This window comes from Molothrus ater, chromosome 4 (genome assembly GCF_012460135.2).
Source record: "Molothrus ater isolate BHLD 08-10-18 breed brown headed cowbird chromosome 4, BPBGC_Mater_1.1, whole genome shotgun sequence".
Lineage (NCBI taxonomy): Eukaryota > Metazoa > Chordata > Aves > Passeriformes > Icteridae > Molothrus > Molothrus ater.
Window position 1 is genome coordinate 26949115 of NC_050481.2, and position 22815 is coordinate 26971929.

Below are 22815 nucleotides of genomic sequence, written 5' to 3' on the forward strand. Positions count from 1 at the left end.
GCCCCTTCCTGCGCCGCCCCGGCCCGCACGCACCGCCCGGAACTGCCGCCCGCCGCCCGCGCTGCGCGGGGACTGCGGTGGCGGCGGACCTGCCGGGGCGCCTTCCTCCTTTTCCTCCTCCTCCTCCTCCTCCTCCTCCTCGTCGTTCTCGTCTCCGGTGAGACACCAGCGGGCGGGAAGAGGGCACTTAAGAGGAGGGAGAGAGGATCGGGAAGAGGAAATTTGAGGGAAGGAAGAGGGCGATTGGGAGGAGGCAGAGAGCGACTGGGAGGATGAAGGAAGAGGGGAGCTGAGAGAGAGAAGAGGGGGTTTGACCACAGGAAGAGGGAATTTAAGGATTGGGAGGGGAAGAGGGGTTTGGGAGGAGGGGAGGAAGAGGGATTTAGGAGGAGGCAAAGGGGGGGTTTGGGAGGGGGAACAGGCATTTGGGACGAGAAAAAAGGGGTTGGGAGAGGATAGTAAGGATAAGTTTGGGTGGGAGAAATTGGATGTTTGGCAGGAGGGAGGAAGAGGGAGGCTTAAGGCACACCTGGCCGCTCTTCCCCTCGGGCCGGGTGAGCTCTGGGCGTCCCGGGGGCCCGGAGGGAGCGGCGCTGTCCCTGTGGGACACGGGGGTGCCAAGGGACGGCTCCTCCTGGGCACGCGTCCGTGAGGGGCGGTAATAGTTGTAGGAGGGTGTTATTTTATTCTTTTGAGCATTCTAAAGTGTTGCTTTCAAATGAGAAGCCTTTCCTTCGTTAGTAAAAAGAAATCCCAGGGAGAAATTTGCAGCGAGTATGTTGCGGAGGGTTGCATCGTGGCTTTGGCATATCTGTTTCAGAAATTTAATTGAAGTTTGCTTCTCTCTCTGAGAAATTACCAGGAGGATGATGCCCAGGAATTTGTACACTTGATAAGTTTTGGTGTGGACATTGAGTAATGCAAAGGTGAAAACAGTAGTGGGGGTGTACTCAAGTAACCAGCGGCTTAAGCTAATGTGCAGTGACGTGTTGAAACACCTTCAGGTCCATTTTCTGCAGAATATTGAAGCTCAGTGGTAGTAGGGCTTAACAAATCTCAGTTGTGCAGGTACAATGATCACAAAATATCCTGAGTTGAAAGGCACTCACAAGGATCACGCCATTTATCAGGAAAAGGATTCACAAGGAAAATATGTCACCTCTGCTGCGTGGAACAAGTGTGTTAGTGACAGCAGAAACAGATAAGGGTCAAATAGTTGATGTCTTCTTTGCCACAGACTTGACCTGTAAGGTGTCCCAAGGCCTTTTGCCACAAGGCAGAGCTTAAGGAGAGGAGGAACTACAAGTTGTGGAAGAGGATTGAAGCAGGATTGTTTCCCTGATAAGTCCGTGGGCCCAGGTAGGCTGCATTCAAGGGTGCTAGCAACTGACATTGTCTTCGCAAAGCTGCTTTCTGTCATCTTTTAACGGCCATGAGACTGAGGGACATCCCAAAGACTGGAGAAAGGCAAATCTTATCTTCATAAGGGCAAGAAGGACAAGCAAGAGAACTACAGATTGGTCAGCCTCATTCCTTCCTGCTGTGGAAGGATTGTGGAGGAAGCCATTTGTGGCATAAGAAGGTAAAAACTGGGCAGAGCCAGATCTACCAAGGATAAATCATGTCTGATCAATTGGCATGTCCTCTGTGACTAAATAGCTAGATCTGGAGATGGAGGGGATGTTGGATACCAGCTGCTGTGGGCTTAGGGAGATATAATGGAAGTTTTCCTTTACCTGAGGATATTATTGGAAAGATAGAGCCAGTCTTCGTACTCACATGCACAGTGGGAGAATGAGAGACAGCACAACTTAAAACCTCCAATTCAAAGCAAGGAGATGAGGACAGTGAGACAGTGGGACAGGTTGCCCAGACAGATTTCTGCATTCCTGTCTTTGGAGATTTTCAGGATCCAGCTAGAAAAGTCCTGAGCAAGCTGGTCTGAATTCAGTGTTGACTTTGCATTGAACAGGAGGCTGTAGAGGGTGACTTGTGGGGTCCCTTCCACAAGGCATGATTCTGTAATCCTGAAATAATTCTCTGTTTTTGTGGAGAAAACAGAAAATATAGGGCATTAATGTAATTTTTAAAATATTGGATAAGCTGGTTACAGTGATATTGATTGGAATACTAATTTAAAAGAACATTATAAAATATGTTGTAGAATAGAATGTAAAATTAAGGATGCCAGTACTAGTAACTCCATAGCAAGAGATCTCATACGTGTCTTAAAAGATTCTTTGAAGATGATGACAAGGAAATTAGAACTGATTAATACAATTGTTCTCATTAATACAGTTATCCAGACTACTGAAGTGCATGAGTTTTGAAATGTCCCTTGTGGAAAGTTACTGAGAAATTATCCTGTCATAAATCAATGGCTGATTAAGATACTTAAGTAGCAAAAACTGAAAATAGAAGTTCATTTTTTTCTACTCTTAAGATTTTCCTTGATCTACTTTGTTAAGACTCATCAGGTCTGAAAGTAACCTGTAAGAGGCATTATTGGTAAATAAGCAAAATCTGCCACTGTCACTGTTAATAGATGTAGTCAGGAAGGAGGTAAATTCTGAGGAACAAAAGGATCCAAAGTGACAGGGAAAAGTGAATTGATTATATGGTAGTAAATGAAAAACAGTGCAGTGAATGTGTTGGAAGGATTTATAAGCTGATGATTCATGTGACTGTGTTTTAAGGTAGCTGCTACAGATCTTGAAGGTAGCTGAAAAGGATATGTGAGTGAAAGGCACATATCATAAGTGGCAGTAAAAAATAAAAATATTGATGAGTCTATAAAAGGATGGCATAATAGCAGAAGTCCATAATAGCATTGCAATATAAATAGAAGAGGTGTACTTTGTTGGAAAAACATCTTTAGTAGTACACCTGCCTCAGAAAATAATAGGAATAGGAGCTCAGAAACAAATGGTTGAAAATATGACCATATCTGAAAATATAATGGAAGTAGATCCACTTAGCTGCAAGTTATGATGAATTAGATAATACACGGGCAGGTATGCAAGACAGTGGATGGCAAATGAATGAAAAAAGAAGAGGGCTCCTGCACCCTATAAATCTAGTAAGTTTTAAATTAGAAGACCAGGTATTCTGTAGAGTGCACAGTTAAGGTCAATTGTATTTGGCAGAAGACAATAGTATACTCAAGAAATGAAAGAATCCTACACTTCTTGGGTGTTTTAAGAATAACAACTCACTGATTAACATCTGTTTCCCCATAGATTTAAATCACTTAGGATAGCCCACCTTGGAAGGTAACAGAGACCTACGTTGAGAAAGGTGCTTTTAGGATTAGGCTCAAGGATGTGCTTGCTTGGTGCAAAACCTGTTCTGCTCGGGGTTCAAGGGTTTTAACACAGCCCTTTGATCTCACAGCTCTTATCAATCTAATGCAGAAAAGACAGCGTCATACTCACTCTTTTCTAAACACCATTTTAATTTTTATTTCCTATACTAAGATTCCACTTCAAGAAGAAAGTCAAGGAGGTCTGTCTTACAGAATAGCCTGTGGCATCATCATTGAAACACTCTGCTGTCCTTGTCTCAAGGCTGTCACACTGCTGTATGCTGACATGACTGCCAGAGGAGCAGTTTGTGTATGAAAACATGAATGAATGAAATTGGACCTTAGATTTATAAGTGGCAGTCCACTGTTTGATACTTGAAAACAGTTTGAGCTGTGAACATCTGGAAAGGGCCACTACCAAAAGCGATAATTTGCCTTTTGGACCAGGACAGACGTTGTTAGTAACCTGTTTGACAGCAGTGTTATTATGGTCCCATAAGGAGAGCATAATTATCAATTTGCTTTTTTCAGATGATGCTGTTTTTAAGACAGTTAGTGATGTGTTCATTTTTCCATTTAATATACTTCCCTCCTCTAACTCAATAATAGGTTTTTTTAATTTGAAAATACATTCCTAAACTGAGCATACTTGGACTGTTTACTAAGCCCACTTTCCTCTCTTCTCAGGAGAAATTTCTTGTGAAATCTTAATCGTAAGTGTAGTAGCCTGGGACATTATAATTGTCCTCAAGAACAGACGAAGAATTGCTGCAATTACATAGCAAATAAAGGAATAAGTATGGAGAGCCCTTTTGAAATTTGGGGTTTAACAGTTCCTTTCAATATGTGTCTTCAAAAAGCTAGAGCTAGAAACAAATCTGGGAAGTGTTACCTTCAGAGAGATTTATTTATTCTCAAAATATTAGAGAATGGCTGTGGATGGCTGTTGAGGCTGCCTGTTTCCCGTGTACACAAGTATATATTCCTAGTAGAATTCCTCTTTCCCTCAGAGAAGAACTTGAAGGATTTTTTTTTTAACAGGGAGTTCTACAAAATTTCTGAAATTAGTGTTCCGATTCTGTGGTTTTCATTCAACAGAGGGTTTAGCAGAGTCCTGGTTTAAGAGTTTGTGGTGCTGACACTTGGAAGGCATGTTCACAGAACAAAGAAAAGTGGGACATAACCTACCCACAGATCTCAAGAGCAGCCTGAACATTTATCAGAGGTAGATGGATAAAGAAAAGAGGCTACGTGCTCTCTGTGCTCTGTGAATTCACTTTTTGTCATCATCAGAGAGAGACCGAATTGCCGGGACAGGGCTTCCGCTGCAGTCTGTGCTTGATCAGTGGTACAGCCGAGTAGCTGGTGGGTAGCACTGCCTGGCAGAAGTTCTGTGGCCACCAGAAAATGATTTGTCAAGTAGCAAAGATTAAGGAAGAGAGAGGAGGCTCTTGAAGAGGTTTCTTAACTCTCTGCTGGGTCCATTGATAAAATGCCTATGAGCTTCTGTACGTTGAACTCCTTGATGATCTCAGTCAAGCGATTCTCTGGTGTCTCGTGAAAGCTCAGCATGAGATAAAGGTTCCTGGGGGCTTGTAGGCAGGTGTTGAGGGAGCAGCCTGCCAGTGCTGGTGTTTTGGCCAGAGAGGTAAAAGTTCACTGCCATGAATATCAAAAGGAATTAATCAGCCAAAACCTTAGAAGCTTCAGCTGAAAAAGCTGTCCAAACAGTGCTTTTGATGAAAGAACTGATGAAAGGTTTTTCAAGAATGTCTTCTAGATTATTGTAGGTAAAAACCCAAACCCACAAACATCCTGATGTGTTTTAAATGAGACTTAAAGGGATTAATAACAATAACACTTCTCATACATTTTTAGAGAAGATCAGGAAACTTCCCATGTTATTTCTTAAATTATTGTCATTTACTGATTGAAGTTAGCTATCAATCTTTGTAGGAACAATTTCTGGTGTAAATTCCTGAGTTTTTTAAAGAAATTAACACAGTGCTCCAGAGTGCAGGAATATATTGCTATGAGGCAAAGAGTTTTCCTTAGTTTATTCTATTTCCATGGACACTGTGGCGTCTCGCAGCTCTGGATAGTCATTATATGACATTACACTTAGACTGTCACATGAGTATGTGGATAGGTCACAGTCTGAATTACAAATCTTTTCACTGTTTCAGCTAAATTTAAGAATGTATTTTTCAGCTATTTTACATATATATATATATATATATATATATATAAAAATACACTAGCTGTTTATATCTTACATGCTACAATGAACTGTTCTTTTCAGAAGTTTCAAAACTTATTTTTTCTACAAGTAAGATTTTTCCTAGTTGCTCTTAAATAATTAGCAAGTTAGAAATCACTTTATGTGCAAAAAGCGTTAAGGAAACAGGTGGCAATTGCTTTTCTTGAAGTTACTATTTATTTTGAATACTTTTCAGTATTTTTATATATGAAATATCAAGAATATGATATGATAAATATCATTATATGATAAATATGATAGGTTTTTTTTCATTTACGTAAGTATGATGTGTTTCATTTCTGAATATCATATCTGCCAGAGAATGAATTTGACATTTCAGATGTCAGTCATATTCTAAGTTCTGCAGCACTGAAATTCACAGCCATCTTCTAATGATAATTAATTCCCATATTATCCTTGCTGCGGTTTAATATAATTAATTTTTTAAAAGTAAATAAATCTTTTATTTGCCACATGCTGTTTGAGTTATGCTCCATGTGAATAAAGTTGTCATTGTTTTTCTTTTTTCTTTTAACTCGTGTTGAAGACACAACTATGGCTGCTACAGTGAACTTGGAGCTGGATCCCATTTTTTTGAAGGCCCTGGGCTTTTTGCACTCCAAGAGTAAGGACTCTGCTGAAAAGCTGAAAGCACTTCTTGATGAGTCATTGGCCAGAGGAACTGACTCCAGCTATCGTCCCTCTCAGAAGGTACTGGTGTTGGGCAGCATGGCTCCTTTCTGTGTGCCTTAATAAAGCTCCTGCTAGTCCTGGTTACCCTTTTACAGCTGGAAAGTTAAAAGAGAATCAGAAGTTGAGGAAAAAGTAATTATGGAGTATTCATATTCATCATTCCCCTTTTCCATACAACATAATCCTTTCAATTAATGGAAGTTAATGGGAAAAAAATCTCTTTACCTTGTTGATCCACCAATACTTAAAAGAGATATTCAGCATTATATCAGACATGCTGTGTAAGGTGCACCCAAATTTACATATTTCTGCAGTCACATTTCAGAGCTAAAAGTTCTTTAAGATATAGATTACATTTGCCACAGAAAAATGAAACAAAATAAGCTATTTACCAATAAAGCTGTATCTCTTTCCTTGAAATTCTGTTGAAGTCATAGGAGAAAACCACCAAATGGTTCAAAGCAGAAATTATTTGCAGGCTGAAACCATTGCTGTCCAATGGACAAACATTACTTTTCATCTACTGAAAATCACTGAACACCTGCTAGAGAGAATATTTGACTGTGAGATGAGCGTATGGAAATAACCAAGCAGGGACATCCTCATGCTGCTGTGTATTGCCATATGGATAATGAGGTCTTGTTCTCCCCTAGGAGGCCTGCATGTCAGCCTGCTGTGTTCTAATGGTGGTCTGTATGCTGATACATTTGCAATATTTCATTTCTACGTGGCTCCAAATAACTGAAAGGAACTAGTACTGCTCAGCATACATCATGCTTTACTGTGTGGTCTAACTCCTTTCTGTTAACCTGAAACCTACCACAGGTCTCAAAACTCTCAGGTGCCCTTCATCTCAGGGCTCAAAGAATAAATGCGTGGTTTAAAGAGGAAGCAGGGAGCCAAATAACAGTGCAAAGAGGTTTGGGAAGCCAATTGTAATAACAGCTTGGCTGGAAGTCTCCTGCCCTCATGTGAAACTGAAGCTCAGGCCAGAGGAAGAAATCTTTCGTTCTCTTTTCAGGATATATCCAATATCAGCAGGACTGCAAAGGTCAGAAATGAAAAAAAGTACAAGTATTCCTTTCCTGCATTTGCAGGCTGCAGGGTGAATTTGTGGTTGACCATGAGATCCAAGAAGAGAGTAGGGAGCACAGGATTACCACAGTCAAGTCAAGGAACTTTGGAGGGCTGAAGCTCAGGGCTTAGGACCTGTCCCAGTACATAGCAGAGAATTGCTCCCACCTTACCAGCTGGGAGGGGGTACCTTGCTCATGCCCATCAGTGTGATTGTCACTCATTTACAGGGTCTCCTGATTATTATCCATTTGCTGACGCTAATGTGTCTTTAATGAGAACAATTGATTTCTGTTGATATCTATATTTATTAATCTGATAGACAAATATGGACTGAGATTAAGCGGAGGTCAATATTTCTCTCCATGAAGGAATGAATTATTGATGTCTGGTTATATCAGTTGTTAGCTTGTGTTTCTAGCTTATATTGAATTTTGTCCCTAGAACTATCTGAAAATTCATGTTCATTATCTCTTTGAATTTTAAAAGCAGAAATGTCTCCATTTTAATTAATGTTCCAAAGAGGATCTGTCTTTGGAAAAGGCGCACCTTTTCCTCAGAAAGGTGAGTGGTAAGGGAAGATTTTATTAATTCTCTGCAATTTAAGCACTAATTTGTTGATGTAATATGAAAATATTTTAAGAAATGTTTTTTTTATATAGAAAGTGTATATGTAGATCAGTGTTGTATGGCATATTGTTTGCCTGTCCTGTTATCTCACTAATTGCAAATTAGGTAGGAACTGAACAGCAGAATTTGGCTTCAATTTTTGTTTCTGTTTCCAGGAAGTAGAGCAACCAAAAGTATCTGTCACCAAACCCATTAAGCAAGAGCCTAAAGCTTCATCCAGTTTGCCTTCTGGCAACAACAATGGCAAGCCCACTGCATCAGAAAAAGTGAAAAAAGAAACAGAAAAGAGATCTGCAGATAAAGTAAGTTATTTTTGTTCTCTAGTGAAATAACTTGGTTAATGAACTCAAAGGTGTTTTAGACAAAGGTTCCCCTTTTGAACTCATTGTATCTTCAACTCATTCTAGCCTGTGAGCTACATTAGTGAGTCCTGTTGCCATTTAGGCAATCTAATAAATGTCTTCTTGTAATTACTCTGTGGTTATTTTTCCTGCTCATTGTGGCGAGGTTGGACTTAAGGGATGCCTTCCAAACAATTCTGTGTTTTAAATCCTAGGAGATTTTCTCATAAAAGATTACTAAAATATAGCAAGTTGAAATGTGATATTCCCAAAGTTTTTTCAAGGAGTTTGAGGTGAAGTACAAAAAGGGAGCTTGAGCTTCTATTTCATAAATATTTTGTAGAAAATATGTAATTAAAGAAAATACATTGTGTGTATGCTGCATAAAGTACACCTTCTTATACTGCTAATATAACTGTTCCATTTTAACTCATTTTAATAATCTGCTAGCTTGTTGCATTTTCACATTCTCTGTGTGTGTGTTTAATAGACAAAAGGGGATCCTGCTGAAGGAGCTGATGCACCAAAGAAGCCCAGGGTGGAGAAGCAAGAGGCTCGGTCCTCTCCTATTACAGTTCAGACGAGCAAGGATTTATCCATGCCTGATTTATCTAGCTTTGAGGAAACCAGTGCTGATGACTTTGCCATGGAAATGGGATTAGCCTGTGTTGTTTGCAGGTAAGTCAACATTGCTTCTTTCTAGCTAGGTGTAGTTACCTTTTTTTTTTAAATTGAGTTAATGCTTCTCAAAGTTTTTATTCCGGAAACAACTTAATCGCTTAATATCCAAAATTGATCATACATTTAAGGCTTCTTCATGAATAAGAATGGTTTCTTGAAAATGGAACTTTTAGAGAGTGAACCAGCTTTTCTTCTGCAGGAATGGACAAGTGAAAATAAAACTAGATAAGATGCAAAACCTATCATGACAAATGCATTTTTCAATTATCGCAAAACAAAATATTAGTGGCTAGCAATAAGCATTTTTTTAAAAATCAGTTCTTATCCGAAAGTACTTTTAGGTGGTATTAATATGAGATCTGTATGTGTTGCTCTTCTTTTCCTAATCATTTGGTATTAGTTTACACATAGCCATGTTTTTTCAGCAAATATATCTTGCAGTGAAGACAGGTTGTTTTTAGGTTCCAGTAAGGGCTCTTAATCTGGACTTATTAACATGGTACTAGCAGTCCATTTATTGTTAACAGATGTGCAAAATTCTTTTGAATAACTACCCTAAGATCAAATCACTCACACCAGGATTTTGTTTCACAGATCATTTATATCCTTGTTAGGCCCCAGTGCTGCCAAAAGGAACAGTTTGGCTCTCCCAATTTTACCTCCTTCCCTGGACTATTTAGGAGGGTGTATTGCCAGTACAGTTTGTGATCAGCTGAATCAGCCCCTGGATCAACTCTCCGTATGGGTTTTTCTGTAGGTTTGGGTTTCAGTCAGCTCAGTAAGAGTAAATGCTTATGCTGGCATGTGTGTGTAGAGCCAGGACAGAGAGAGGCACAGGCCTTTTGGCAGCAGTATGTGTTTTAACTCAGCTTGAGTCAGTTGGGAAGCGTGTGCTATAATATTATTCTTTCATCATTTCCATGGTTATTCCTGTTGTGAAGATAGGGAAGTGTTGTCAGTGCACAGAGGATAAATTTCTGTAGTTACAGATGATTATACTGGTGACCAGTTGGGGTCCGATGGGATTTCATGTTACTCCCATGTGTTAGCTCAAATAGAAATATCTGAACTTTACCTTTTTTCCTGCAAATTCCATTTTTGCTGTCTCCTAAAAGAGGCAAAGCCCCCTTCAGTGGTATGTTAAAATGCTACTAAAAATAGTAAGGTATTACCTTGTTTGACAGGAGGGGATAATGAAGTTTCGTTTATACAGTCTTGACTGCTGTGGATGATTAATTCTGTGTCTTCCCTGGCAAAGAAAAACGCTTGCAGGCATAATGAGAAATGCCTGCAAAGTAAACAAACAGAAGAAAGAAAATGCAACTCCTGTGCCCAGTGTAGCCAAGACTTTGAAAGGCACAGGCCAGATACAGGGCTCCATTAGCTGTTCCACAGTCCGTGTTTATTTAACCTGGCTGCTGAAGCTTTGCTTCTGCCTGTTCATGGTCACCAACTCAAGTGTTCTTGTAAAAGATGTGTCTACCCTGGCTAACTAAAATATCTCTGATGCCAGACAGAGGGAGAAGCACTGCTGGGGAAGGAACAACTCATTAGAGAGAGAGTGGTGACAGTCACCCCAACACTCTGGATTGTTTTCATTTTACATGGAACCTGCTGAAACTGATGTCACATGGTTGTCTGTCTCCAGCTCACACTGGACTGGATTTTTTTCAGAGGACTTGTGCTTTAAAGTTCTGAATCCAGCACATTGGTCAGACAGTATTCCTCTATTTATTGCATCCTTTTTGGGGTAACATCTTGAGCCAAAATAATAAAATCCCTGTATGTTTTTAAAATGACATCTTTTAATAACTCAATTATTCAAACAGTTGTGAATGAAAAAGTCAAATTGCAGAGTAGGTGGAGCTCATAGCAAAAGAATTTATATTTGTATTGCTTAAGAAGGCAAGATAACAAGAACCCAGCTGTGAGTTCACAAATGCAAAAAAGTGTTTTTGAATATTAACTATTCCTTTTTAGAGATGTAAAAACTAAAGCAGAGGCATGAAATGTTTCTTCAAGATTTGCCAAGTGTCAAATGTATTTTCATAGTAATTATGAGTAATTATTGTTGATGCCTGTGGTGTTTTTCTTCTTGTTCTTTTATATCAAGTTTGTTGTTCTTTTTTACTAAGTTAGGCATAAGGAGGGAGGGAGTATTAAAATAACTTTGTCCTCTCCAGTACTTGTAGGCTGGGAAAAACAGGACAACTCACCAGTTATGGAGGTTTCTCACTGGCTCCTCAGTTGTAGAAAGAGGAAATGCTACATGAAACACGTAGATGATAGTAAAGTTTTCCTCCCAAAAAATATTTTTAAAAGATTGGTTTGGAAATAAGAACCTAATTTTCTATGAATACTTGTTTGGTTGGTTGGTTTTTTGAAGGAAAAAAATCATTAGGTTTGTTTCTTAGTAATCTAATAATTTAAAAGTAACTTGTTTCTGAGCATGAAGAGTTCATGGGTTTTTAACCAGTTGGGGGTGAGGTTTTGTAATTTTAAAGTAGCGTGAGTCTCCGTCCTTGAGACTATTTGTTCTGATTCAGTTTATTTAGGAATAAAAACCAAACAAAACATCTTTTCAATATCCTGAATGTAAAATAATGGACCCTAGAATTTCAGAAAGGTTTCCCTTTCTGTTTTTAAGTAGCCTGTTTAAAAGAGAAATCTTTCTTAGAAAATGTTCCAGTACTTATATGGACAATACCTTCAGACTTTGTTTTTCTGTTATATAAAGAAATAAGGGATTACCTTTCCCCATGTATCTACAAATAGAGTTTCCATGGTTACCTGGGTACCTGCTCCTCGGGGATATGAGCAAAAGCAGCTTAGCAATTAAATAGCTTGATTTGTCATCTGAAAGGAGGAATCGTTAGGAAAATGGTATTTGGGTAATTCACAGGCAGACTCCCAGCCATGTATACATCACTAATGTGTCATTTATACAGCGTGATTACTTTCAGCAAGGCCCACGCAAAATGAAGCCCTCATCACCAGCTTGCATGTTTGCTTCAAGGCAGGACTGCACAATTAATCCTTTCTATTCCATCTCTCCATGATTCTGGTATTATCTCAAATTCCACGTGTCTGTTTATGGGATAGAGACCAAAGGGATGACTGATAAAACATCTTCAAAGTAGCGTAGAGCTTGGGTGATGATGCTTTTAAATCCTGCAGCAGAAAGCACTCCTACATGCTTGTCATTGAGAAATTATTTGTTCTTGAACTGTATTGCTCTGCAGCTGACAGGAAAATTACCCAAATGGAGACTGTCCCTCACATGCTATTATAATGAGGAAGTAATTGGTGTTCTGTGATGTATCCATAAAATGCCCAGGTGAACCAAAGCGGGCAAGACTTACATCTCTGCTCTAAAAATTAAACAGAGAAATCAAGACTGTCAAATACACATGTTTAATAGAATGGAAGTCTTCAAATCTCTTGAAAAAAATTACCGTTAAAAATACCAAATTTCTGAAATATTAGTTAGGAAGAACTGATACAGGAAGAAAAGGAATACATTTGATTTGCCACAGGTGGAAAATATATATGAAAAGAAAAATATTTTTATTTTTTATCTTAAGCCTTGCAAAATTTTAACAATTGGATAATCCTCTAAGTGCTTTCTCCCATAATCTATTCTTAACTATTTGCTCTGCAGGCAAATGACAGTTACTTTTGTGAATCAGCTAGTGGAGTGTCAGGAGTGCCATAATCTCTACCACCAGGATTGCCATAAACCTCAGGTGACAGACAAGGAAGTGAATGATCCTCGACTTGTCTGGTACTGTGCCCGCTGTACCAGGCAGATGAAGAGAATGGTAGGAGTCAGTTTTTTGTCTCGTGTGAGCTCTATTTGAATACAGCAGGCTATTTCTACTGTGTGAGAATATTTCCTGGGTTAGACAAGTCTTAAGAAGCACGTTGGAGAACCATTTTTTTCAGCAGTGCTACCCTTGCTGCAGCTGTGGTTTTTAATGTAGCATCTCAAAGAGTATTCTGTAATGCAGTAATGCACTTCTGAAACAAAGCTTTTTAAAAATCAGAAGGTGACTGAAGAAAAGTGAAATAGGATTGTTTCCTGCTTGGCAAGCAGAAGTTAAAACCTTTTTTTTTTTATTTCAGGTGATACTCAGCTTTTAGTAATAGCTCTGCAGTTTAAGTTTTCTTCTCAGCTTTGGATATGAATGGTTCTTTTCCTGTAGGACAAGACTGCCAATTTCAATCTGACATATTGAATGTTCTCAGGGTCAAAAATAAGCTGAGGGTAGCACATTCCAGTTAAAAAAAAAAGAGATTAAAAAAAAGCCTTTATTTTGATTTATCTGCTTGACTGAACAGTATCCTACCAGATTCCCACTCATCTCATTATGAGAAAGAAACATAAGAGCTTTGAGTGCATGGAGCATTAGTGACTTTAGTTCTGATGTTTTAAAATCACACCCAGAATACAGAAAAATACAGCAGAAAATGTGTTTTGAAACTGTTCTTTGATAACTGAGCAAGTGTTATCTGTTGAAATGGCTCCACTAAGAAACAAGGAAAGAAGGCAGAGTAAGATCCTGGCCTAGGATGTACCAACACTGACTGAAATATGTGATTATTGTGATGATCTTCAGGCCTTTGAACTCGGAGGTGTGTTTGCTTGAGGTCAGTTCCTGCATAGGGTATCCAGTTTAGCCATTGAGCAGTTGCCTTCAGTATTACCTTTCCTTTTTTTTCGTTTTGGCATGAATTCTGCCATTTTGCCTGCCACTTCTTAGCAGGCTCTTACAGCCTACATCCCAGTACTGCTGGACTGTGTCTTGTCTTCTGCAAGTTCACCTGTCTTTGCCTTGTTCCTGTAAAGGCCCAGTGCTTTCCTACTCTCCAAGCATCAACACTGCCACTCTTCCACACTGAAGTAGCAAGCTCTGTTCAGGTTGCTTTTTGGCTGGACCCTGACCTCAGTTCCATACCCAGCACATCTCCACATCCCCTGTTGCCTCATTTCTCAGGGACCATTAAACCTGAAATTGTAAAGGCTAGATTGCAATCTTAAAATGCTCATGCTTTTTGTTAACAGTCAAAACAGTCCGTGTTATGTGGCCCATAACTTATTTAGGATGTTTTTATCCTACCACTTACACAGGCTCAGAAGACACAAAAACCACCTCAAAAACCAGCTCCTGCAGTGGTTTCAGTTGTACCAGCTTTGAAGGATCCATTGGTCAAGAAACCAGAAATCAAGTTAAAACCTGAGACCCCACCAGCTTTTCTGGCATTCAAGAGAACAGAAGTCAAGGTAATGTAGTTTAAATTTACCAGAGGAAGAGTTTGTTGTACTGCACAGATTAATGGTTTTTTTTTTCCAATTAGACCAATCTTTTCACATAAGATCCATAATTGAAAATAGTCATCAGTACACTATTGGAAAATAGTCATCAGTACCAGGGCATCGTGGGTTTGCAACGACACTGAAAGAATGGGAGGAAAAAACTCACTTCACGTGTGGATGCCCCATCTCTGGAAGTGTTCCAGACCAGGCTGGGTGGGGCTCTGAGCAGCCTGGTCTACTGGAAAGCATCCCTGCCTATGGCAGGGAGATTGGAACTAGATAATTTCAAAATCCTTTCCACAACCTGAACCATTCTATGGTTTATGAATCATATAAAATGCATTATGTACCCTCACTAGCCAAGTAACTTATGTGTATTTTGACACTTGGAAGCCTTTTTCTCATGGCAACAGTGGCCTTGACAGTGCTGAGTTTACACTTGAATTTGATGATCTTGAAGGTCTTTTCTAGCCTAGATGGTTCTGTGATTCCATTGTAGGGAAAGTGTTGCTGACTCTGAGATTTAATTTAGGAGCTTCTTAAATATAATCTGATCTAGGGGCTGCATCCTGCCCATGGTAGGAGGGTTGGAACAAGATGATCTTTAAGATCCTTTCCTGCCCAAACCATTCTGTGATTCTCTTCTTTGATTCTTTGTTGCTTCATGTTTCTGTTTTTCCAAGTTAAAATATTGTCAAAAGGTCAAATTGGTCAAAGGTGGTAAACCAGAAGCAGTGTAATAAATAACAGAGTAGTCTCATAAAGCATGACCCTTTCTTAGGAAAACACAGTTTTATCTGAAAATCAAAGCAATTATTCATGTGCTCAAAGTCATGTTTGCCATTGCTCTGCCTGGATGCAAACCATCATGAATACTAGGATGGGTACTGCTCTAGCACTCGTGCTTGTGAATGACTTTTTTCACCTCAGCAGAGTTATTTATGTGCCTAAACAGGTTATAAGACCTGGGGCCTGATTTCTTCCACCAACTGTACTGTTTAGGAGTTGTCTGGGTATACTATAAAAGGAGTGTTACTTGAATAGAGAGGTTTCGTTTTTGTTTTGACTCTGCCATTTGGTCTAACTCTGATTTAAATCAACATATCATCCTCACCTGAAGCCTGGGGATTGCAGGGTTTAAGGTGTGGGAACTCAGTGTGGGGATAGCACAGTGCTTCACAGGCAAAGGGAACCCATGTTTGCAGAAAGTTTGTCTTTTGCAGTACCTGAATGGGAAAAGACTATAGGATAATATTTTATTTTTTTTAATTCTCTCTGTGGTACAAGTTGCTAAGAACCAAGAAGAAAGGAAACAGTTTAGATACTGCTACTTGGACAGTTTCCTAAAATAAATGCAATACTTCATTGCTCAGTATCTGATTTTTGTCTGAGCATCTGTCAGCTGGTTGAAAAGTGACACCTGGTAACAACAGTAAGCAAATAAAAGAGAAGCCAAGACACCACCTTTTATATAGTTCACAAATTTGGGCTTTTATTGTTTATGGAGGGATCCCAGTGCTGTGTGGTAGTCTGCTAAGTGTACAGACGGAAGGGGAGAAGGAATATACTATGTTCTGTGTGCCTGGGAGATTGAAGTTGGCTGCACCTGGCATCCTTTCCTGTTCTTGTTAGTACTTTTCAACTGTGGTGACCAGTGATGAAATATTGTCCACTGGGTGTTCCTGGGAAAAGAACTGAATCGGAGGTTCGGTGTATTCCTGCTGTGATGTGTTACACAAATAGATGCTCTATAATAAGAATGCTTATTTATTTTAGACCTCAGCAGCAGTTTCGGGGAACTCTGCCAGTACAAGCGTTTCCTCTTCAGCAACGAGTGGCCTTACAGGATGGGCTGCTTTTGCAGCCAAAACCTCCTCTGCCAACCCATCCACTGCCAAACTGGGATCGACAGCACAGAGTGCCGGCGGGAAACCTGCAGCTTCTTCAAATAACCAGAAACCCGTGGGTTTGTCAGGGCTGGCGACTTCAAAGACGGGACTGGGGGCCAAAATAGCTTCTGCCAACAACAGCGCTAACCCCGTGCAGCTGAAGCCTCCCCCGCCGCTGACCCTGGGCAAGACGACGCTGAGCCGCTCGGTGAGCAGCGACAACGTGAGCAAGGCGGGGCTGCCCAGCCCCAGCGGCGCCGCCCCCGGTACCGGCGGCGCGGCCGGCGGCGGCAACGGCAGCGGCGGCGGCGGCTCCTCCGCGGGCGGCAGCGCTGGCAAAGCCGCGGCTGACACCGGCAACCAGCCCGCGTCCCTGAAGGGCCCCACCTCGCAGGAGTCTCAGCTCAACGCCATGAAGCGGCTACAAATGGTTAAAAAGAAGGCTGCTCAAAAGAAGCTCAAGAAGTAGTCTGGCTGCTTGCTGATGTTGTTGGTTGTGTTCCGTGAGACAGCACCGTCGGTGTTTTTCTTAAAGGAAATCCCCCCGGTACTGGACTGGAAGAGGTTAAATCAGGGAAGCCCAAACCTTATGTAATACAGAAGGTCAAACCTTAATAATTCCGGTAATCCTTCTGCCTCTCCAAATCTGTGAATTGAATATGTTAGAGGAATTGGTTATTACGTGCTCCTGGTTTTGTAGCTCAAAGCACTGAAACTTGAAATTGAAGATGTTGGGTATTTTTTGATATTAAACCCCCCACATTTGTGTAGATACTTAATAAATTGAACTTGCTGAAACCATCATTCTTAAATGTTAATAATAAAATTATTATTAATCTGGGAAGTCAATGCCACTCTTCTTTCGCCCCATATTCCAGTACTTAAAATGCTTCAGATGTTCAATATTGTGCAGAGTTTATTGCCTCAAATTGTAAAGCTTGTTAGGGGAAAAAATACTTTAATTTCAAAATTTAACTGTTTGACAACAGTATATTTAGATTGAGAGTTTTAGTTTGGCAGTTTGCTAAATTGGCCTGTTTTGGTTTTATACAGTGAGAAATTTCAACTAAAAAAACAGAAGAGAGTCAAAACTGTCTTCAAGTTTTCTTAAAATGTAGAGAACCGTCCTGTATTTGAGAAGTATCAGGTACTCCAGCTCTCCACAGTTACCCCTGAGCTGTTCTTCATGGTTTGTGCTCGCTCTCTTCATCCCAGCTGCTCCAGGTTGTGTTCAGCTTAGATTTGGCTCAAGGTGGGCACTGGAAAATGACCTTGAGTCTTGCTCTCTGTGTCTAGCACATGGCAATTTCCCTCCATTCCTTCTGTGATGAGGGGAGCATCTCTAAACATGAAAACATCTTGGACTGTATTAGGTATGCATGGCCAGTGTTATTTTCTCCTTATCATACTCTGATTTGATGGGTAATAAGTCTCATTAATCTTCCATGATGGTAATTGGAGAGTGATCTCTCACTCCCCTTATCTTGGCCTATGACCCTTCCATCGTATTTTCTGTGCCCCCCACCCAGCTGAGGAGGGGAGTGAGTGACAGAGCAGCTGGAGTGGGCACCTGACATCTGTTCATGGTCTGTGGTGACACAGACTGGCATAGGTAGGTGAAAGCTACTGTTTCTCTTTGCCATCCTGTATTTTAAGCGTGCATAAAGCTTGATACATGTTAGCTGTTTCCCATACCTCATTTCCTTTCTCCACAATTAAGATTTAGGCTATAGTTCCTTAAACAGCCAAAGGAATAGTTTAATTTACTCAGGATTGCCTCAGCTGCCTGGAAAATTTGCAGATTTTTTCAGCTAGTATTTCCTGTGGAGGGAAAAAAAGAAGGCTTTTATCTTTGTAGTGCCTGCAGCTTCCAGGGCTGTGTAAAAATAACAGCATGAGGAGGAGGAATCCAGAACTTTTACTGCTTTTTGATCAGCCCATCCTTCCTCCTTTCCAGCACAGAGGGTTTTTAATGGTAGCATAGTAGGAAAAGACACTGATGAAGTTTCCATTAGCAAACAGAAGGCATATTTTCTTCCTAAGTGTTAATCAGAAGACTGATGCCTACACTAAGAAGTAGTGTGAAGATAGATCCTTTAAATGGCCAAGTGCTCCTATGTGAAGTGTTCATTCCAGTAGTAAAACCTGCTCCCAGAGGAGTGTTCAAGGTGCTAGGTGCCTGTCTTGTCTCTGAACAGACATAAAGCTTTGCTGGTGAGAGTGCAGGAGCTTACATCTCAACTGTCCCCATTACCTTAGGTACCACCAGTGAGGTGAACACGGGCAGAGGAATGATCCTTGTTTTCAAATACTGGTAGCTTATGCCATTTAGAATACTCCTGAGACTGATCCAAGTGTGCCCTGATGTCTTTGCATCTATAATTCTGGCATGGATTGACTGTAGGGTCCCTCCATTCAGAATGAAATAAGTGATGCTGTGCTTTTTGTGCCTTTCTTTTCCGTCTAATAAGGCCAAAGTCTGGCTGCACTCATCAATAGCACTGCATTAGGAAAATCTGCAATACAGGTACAGTCTGCATCAGCAAAAGACATTCTTCCACTGTAACTTTCCCAGCTTCCTAAATGAAATACAAAGTCATCTTCTGTTGGTATAAAAATGTCAGTTAGGATTGTGATTCTTTGAAGTATTATATCAGAAAGGATTTATAGCACAGACCAGGTCTTTTAGAACAAGTGTTTAGCTTGAATATGTAAGATAGGCACTGCTGAAAAACAGAGAAGATTGAAGGGAACAGTTGCTTTCTGCTTTGATGTTATAGTTAGGATGGAATTAACAACTGTATTTTCAGGAAAGGAGTCTGTTCTACAGGCTTGTTTGACTGAAGTCGTGTGTCAGGTTGAGGAATGGAGTGTAGGGCAGGAAGAAGGAATGCCCATCTGAAATTTGAGAAGCATACCTCCTGTTTAGTAAAAATAACAGAGAATAGTCCTGTGATTTTTCTATCCCCAAACCAAATTGCTCTGTGATTTACTGTAAAAATAGCTACCTGACTTTTCTTAAATATTTTAGAAATTGGTGTGGTTGTAATTTATTTCCACTTAAATAGGATGGTTTGTTTCATAGATGCCCAACTTCTGATACCCTCAGTAATGTGAAATTATAGGTTACTCTGGTTCCATGAGTGCTACTTCTGGCTGGACTAGGGGATGCTGTGATACCTGTCTCTTAAAATGAAGGTCTAACACAAGGCTCTGCGATTTACAAACTTTTATCTACTGCAGCTCATAGTGGTCACAATCTCAGGAGCAGCTGGAAAAGAACAGAGCTATGCTGACATTTGGAACCTTGAAGTGTATTTTTAAACTTTCTTAGTATTTTTGATAGTGCTTGAAAAGTTCTAATGTATTTATCAATAAGCTAGGATGCATCCTAGAAATGCAGCATTTTATCTGAGGCAACTAACTATTTCCTCTGCTAACTTTGAAGGCAGATCTTGGATAGCATATGAAGCTCTTTGCTTCTGGAAAACATAATATTTAAAAAAATAAAGAAGAAGAAACATCTTTACAAAAATAGATTTTATTATTACAATAATTTAAAAGAAGATTTTTTTTTTTACTATTTCTCAACAAACAATATTGTAATAGGAATTATCAGTAACAGATCTATGGGAGCAAGGATTATCATGGCTGTGTTTCCTAGTGCAGGTGGTAGGTCCACTTCATCTATCTTCATTTATAAAGCTATCCTAAAATGACAGCAAAAGCATACTTGATTGCTTGAAGGAGGTAATTACCCAGTGAAGCTTCCAAAGATGAGAAGTCAGAAGGAATAATTCTTCAATCTGTGTTTGCATTGAAAAGCTGAACCCCTGCTGGAAGATCACCCAGCCAAAGGGAAGATGGTGAAGCACAGAGGTGCCAGAGGTCAGAGCCTGGGACTCTGCTGTGTACTGGCTTGGACACTTTCTGGATTCCAGGTTATCAATGGCAACACATAAAAATATTCCCTGAATGGAAAAGCACTTCAGTTTGAGTGGACCCAATCTTGGAAGTAGTTGTACATATTTATTTTCACACCAGCTCAAGTAAAACATACATTGGAACAAATGCAAGATCAATCCAGTAAACTGCAGCCTGTCCCTGCTTCAATCAAAATTAATTAGTTTTGTCATTAATGAGAATGAGAATAAGAAAGCTCTTAGAATATAGTAACCTTCCCTACATCAAAAAAATCCAGTGGCAAAACCATTGTATATTCTTATGAATTTCTGGAGTCCTAACACAGCTCCGTTTCTAGTATTTAAAGCACTGTCTTAACAAAAATGTGACTGAGCAAGTCTAATATGAGTTGTTGTAAATCTTTAATTTGGAAGGCTTTAGATTCAAGGAGCATCTCTTAATTTCCTGCAATTGCTGTTTGCATTGATCTGTTTTAAACAAAAATTAAAATTTGCAACATATTCATAATATCAAATGATAATGGCTCACAATTTGAATTTCTGAAATGGACTACGCCAATCCACCTGAGTACCTAATTACATACTTTTACTGGATCCCAAGTTAGGGGGCTATAATAAAGTCATATAATTATCCCACAATATAAAAATTATTAGGGTCCTAATCCTACAGGGATTTCATTTGGCCTGCTTGGAGTTCCTAGGTCCCCCAGAAATTCAGGTGGTCAACTCCAGTATATTCATCCTTCATTCCTTGTTACTTCAGGATCAGGATACCTAGCGAATATTTTGGAGAGAAGCATTTGAGTACTCTTTGAGACACCTTCACAGAGTCTGATTCTTCATGGAGAATGTACCTAACACTCAAAATCTGAGCTCTCCTGTGACTCAAGCGGAGTTCTCAGTGCTAAGACTTCAGAAATCTTTTTTTTTTCCTCTTTCCCTTGATTAATTAATGTCTGAAATAAAAAACTTCATCATTGTGCTTACATGACTCCATTAAGCCTATTAAGTACAATTCAGCCATTTCTAAAACTGTTTCAACTATTGCAAAATATAGATCTTCTCCAAGTAAAATATTCTAAATTGTAAGACAGAGCTGAAAACCTTCTTGTGTGTATCTTCCCCATAATCTCAAAATATAAATGCCAAAGCAGTAGCGATGCTTTGGGTAGCGATAAGTCTTTCAGTCCATTCTTCCAAGCTGATACTCCCTCTGCACTTTTATTTTCTTCATTTAACTGAAGGTGAAGCTTTCCATAAAAGCAGCTAAATCCACTAATTAAGTGATTGAGAACCCTTTTTGCTTGCTATGGGAACAGAAAGATTTAAGTGCCTGAGGTGATGCACAATAAGGCAAAATAATGTTCACTGGATAGCAGCAGTACACAGAGATTCCCACACCAGATTCTGGATATCTATCTCTGAGAACTGTAAAAGTTTCTCTATCATATGATTTAATCCAGCACAAATTTCAGGTTTAATCTCTGTGATCCCCTGCTGCATTCAGTCTCTGAGCAAGACTGACAACTTTTTCTACCCTTCTATGAAAATAATCTGAAAATTGAGGACATTAAAGAAAATGAAACCGGGTTTATTAGCATAGCAGAAACTATTGTGTGTAGCAACTGCCCTAACTTTTCTTATCCTTTCTTTGCTGACAGGTTATTTTCTATTACATCTCACTAAGCATTTTGAATCATTTCATCTTCAAACCCCACTCTTCAAACTATGGGAAGTAGAAAGACAAAAGCTTTAGAACAATTTCTGTTTACCCTCGATCAGCAACACTACCTGCTCTCCCACCCTTAATTGTAACAGTGTTGTCATTTTTGTCATCAGCACAAGCAATTATGCAAACCAGAAAATACCTGACAGGAGTTTACTTTCAGTTACACTATTTGCAGCAGGCACAATCACTTTTTTGTTTCCTTTTTGCAGTGCTTTGCACCAGGTTTTGGCTAATCACTAGAGGACCTCAGCATTGCTGTGGTGAAATACCTTGTGTCGAGCACGCAGATACCCATGAGAATCACAAGGAAGGGTTTTCTGTTTGCAGTCACCATTCAGTCTGTCTTAAGAGCTGGGCACTGCCTGACCTAGGAATCACTGCAGTCAGTGAACCTGAAGAAACTTATTGACTAGATATTATGGTCCTTGCATCTGACTTAAGGAATCAGAGAGGCACTAAATATTCATTGAAAGGCACCACTTGGCTTTTCTTCTTTTTTTCTTCCTTTTTTTTTTTAACCAGTAAATTTCCCAAGGCTCCTTTTTTTTTTTTAACCAGTAAATTTCCCAAGGCTAATAACACAGGTTTCATTTCACTACACATATCTAGCACTAAAGCAGTTAGTGTGAAGACATATGTGGATTTCAAACCTGGGGCACTTCCATATTGCTACAAACTGTTTCTACCATATGAAGCAGTTGTGTAATTCATTTGAAAATTATAACTTCTTCATGTCACAGTACCTGTTTCTAGTGTCTCCTCTTTTCCTTCCTGCATTTCCATCTTTAACTAAACATACCTTCTTCCCTGGGACTAGTCACTGGTACCACCACACTTGGTGTGTCTTAAATGTTGGAATGTTTCCTTAAAATTAAAGCGCTTTTTCTTTTCCCAATCCAATAATCTCCATTGAGAAAAAAGATTCTTCACAAAAGCAGCTGAGGAGAAAAACAGACAATCAAAAAAGCTCAAGT

General features: G+C 39.7%; 1 protein-coding gene across 4 annotated transcripts; it reads left to right on the forward strand.

The window, feature by feature from the left end:
- Window positions 1-51: 51 nt before the first annotated feature.
- INTS12 (integrator complex subunit 12) lies at window positions 52-17033 on the forward strand. Of its 4 annotated transcripts, none has more exons than XM_036382886.2 (7): window positions 52-157; window positions 6112-6275; window positions 8117-8263; window positions 8793-8980; window positions 12645-12804; window positions 14115-14267; window positions 16077-17033. In XM_036382886.2, the coding sequence occupies exons 2-7, from the start codon at window positions 6120-6122 to the stop codon at window positions 16656-16658; spliced, it is 1386 nt and encodes a 461-aa protein (XP_036238779.1). In that variant the 5' UTR covers window positions 52-157; window positions 6112-6119; the 3' UTR covers window positions 16659-17033. The 4 variants fall into 4 exon arrangements, with proteins under 4 accessions (XP_036238779.1, XP_036238777.1, XP_036238780.1 ...); XM_036382884.2 differs by lacking the exon at window positions 52-157 and adding an exon at window positions 575-1359; XM_036382887.2 differs by lacking the exon at window positions 52-157 and adding an exon at window positions 1379-1582.
- The last annotated feature ends 5782 nt before the right edge of the window (window positions 17034-22815 follow it).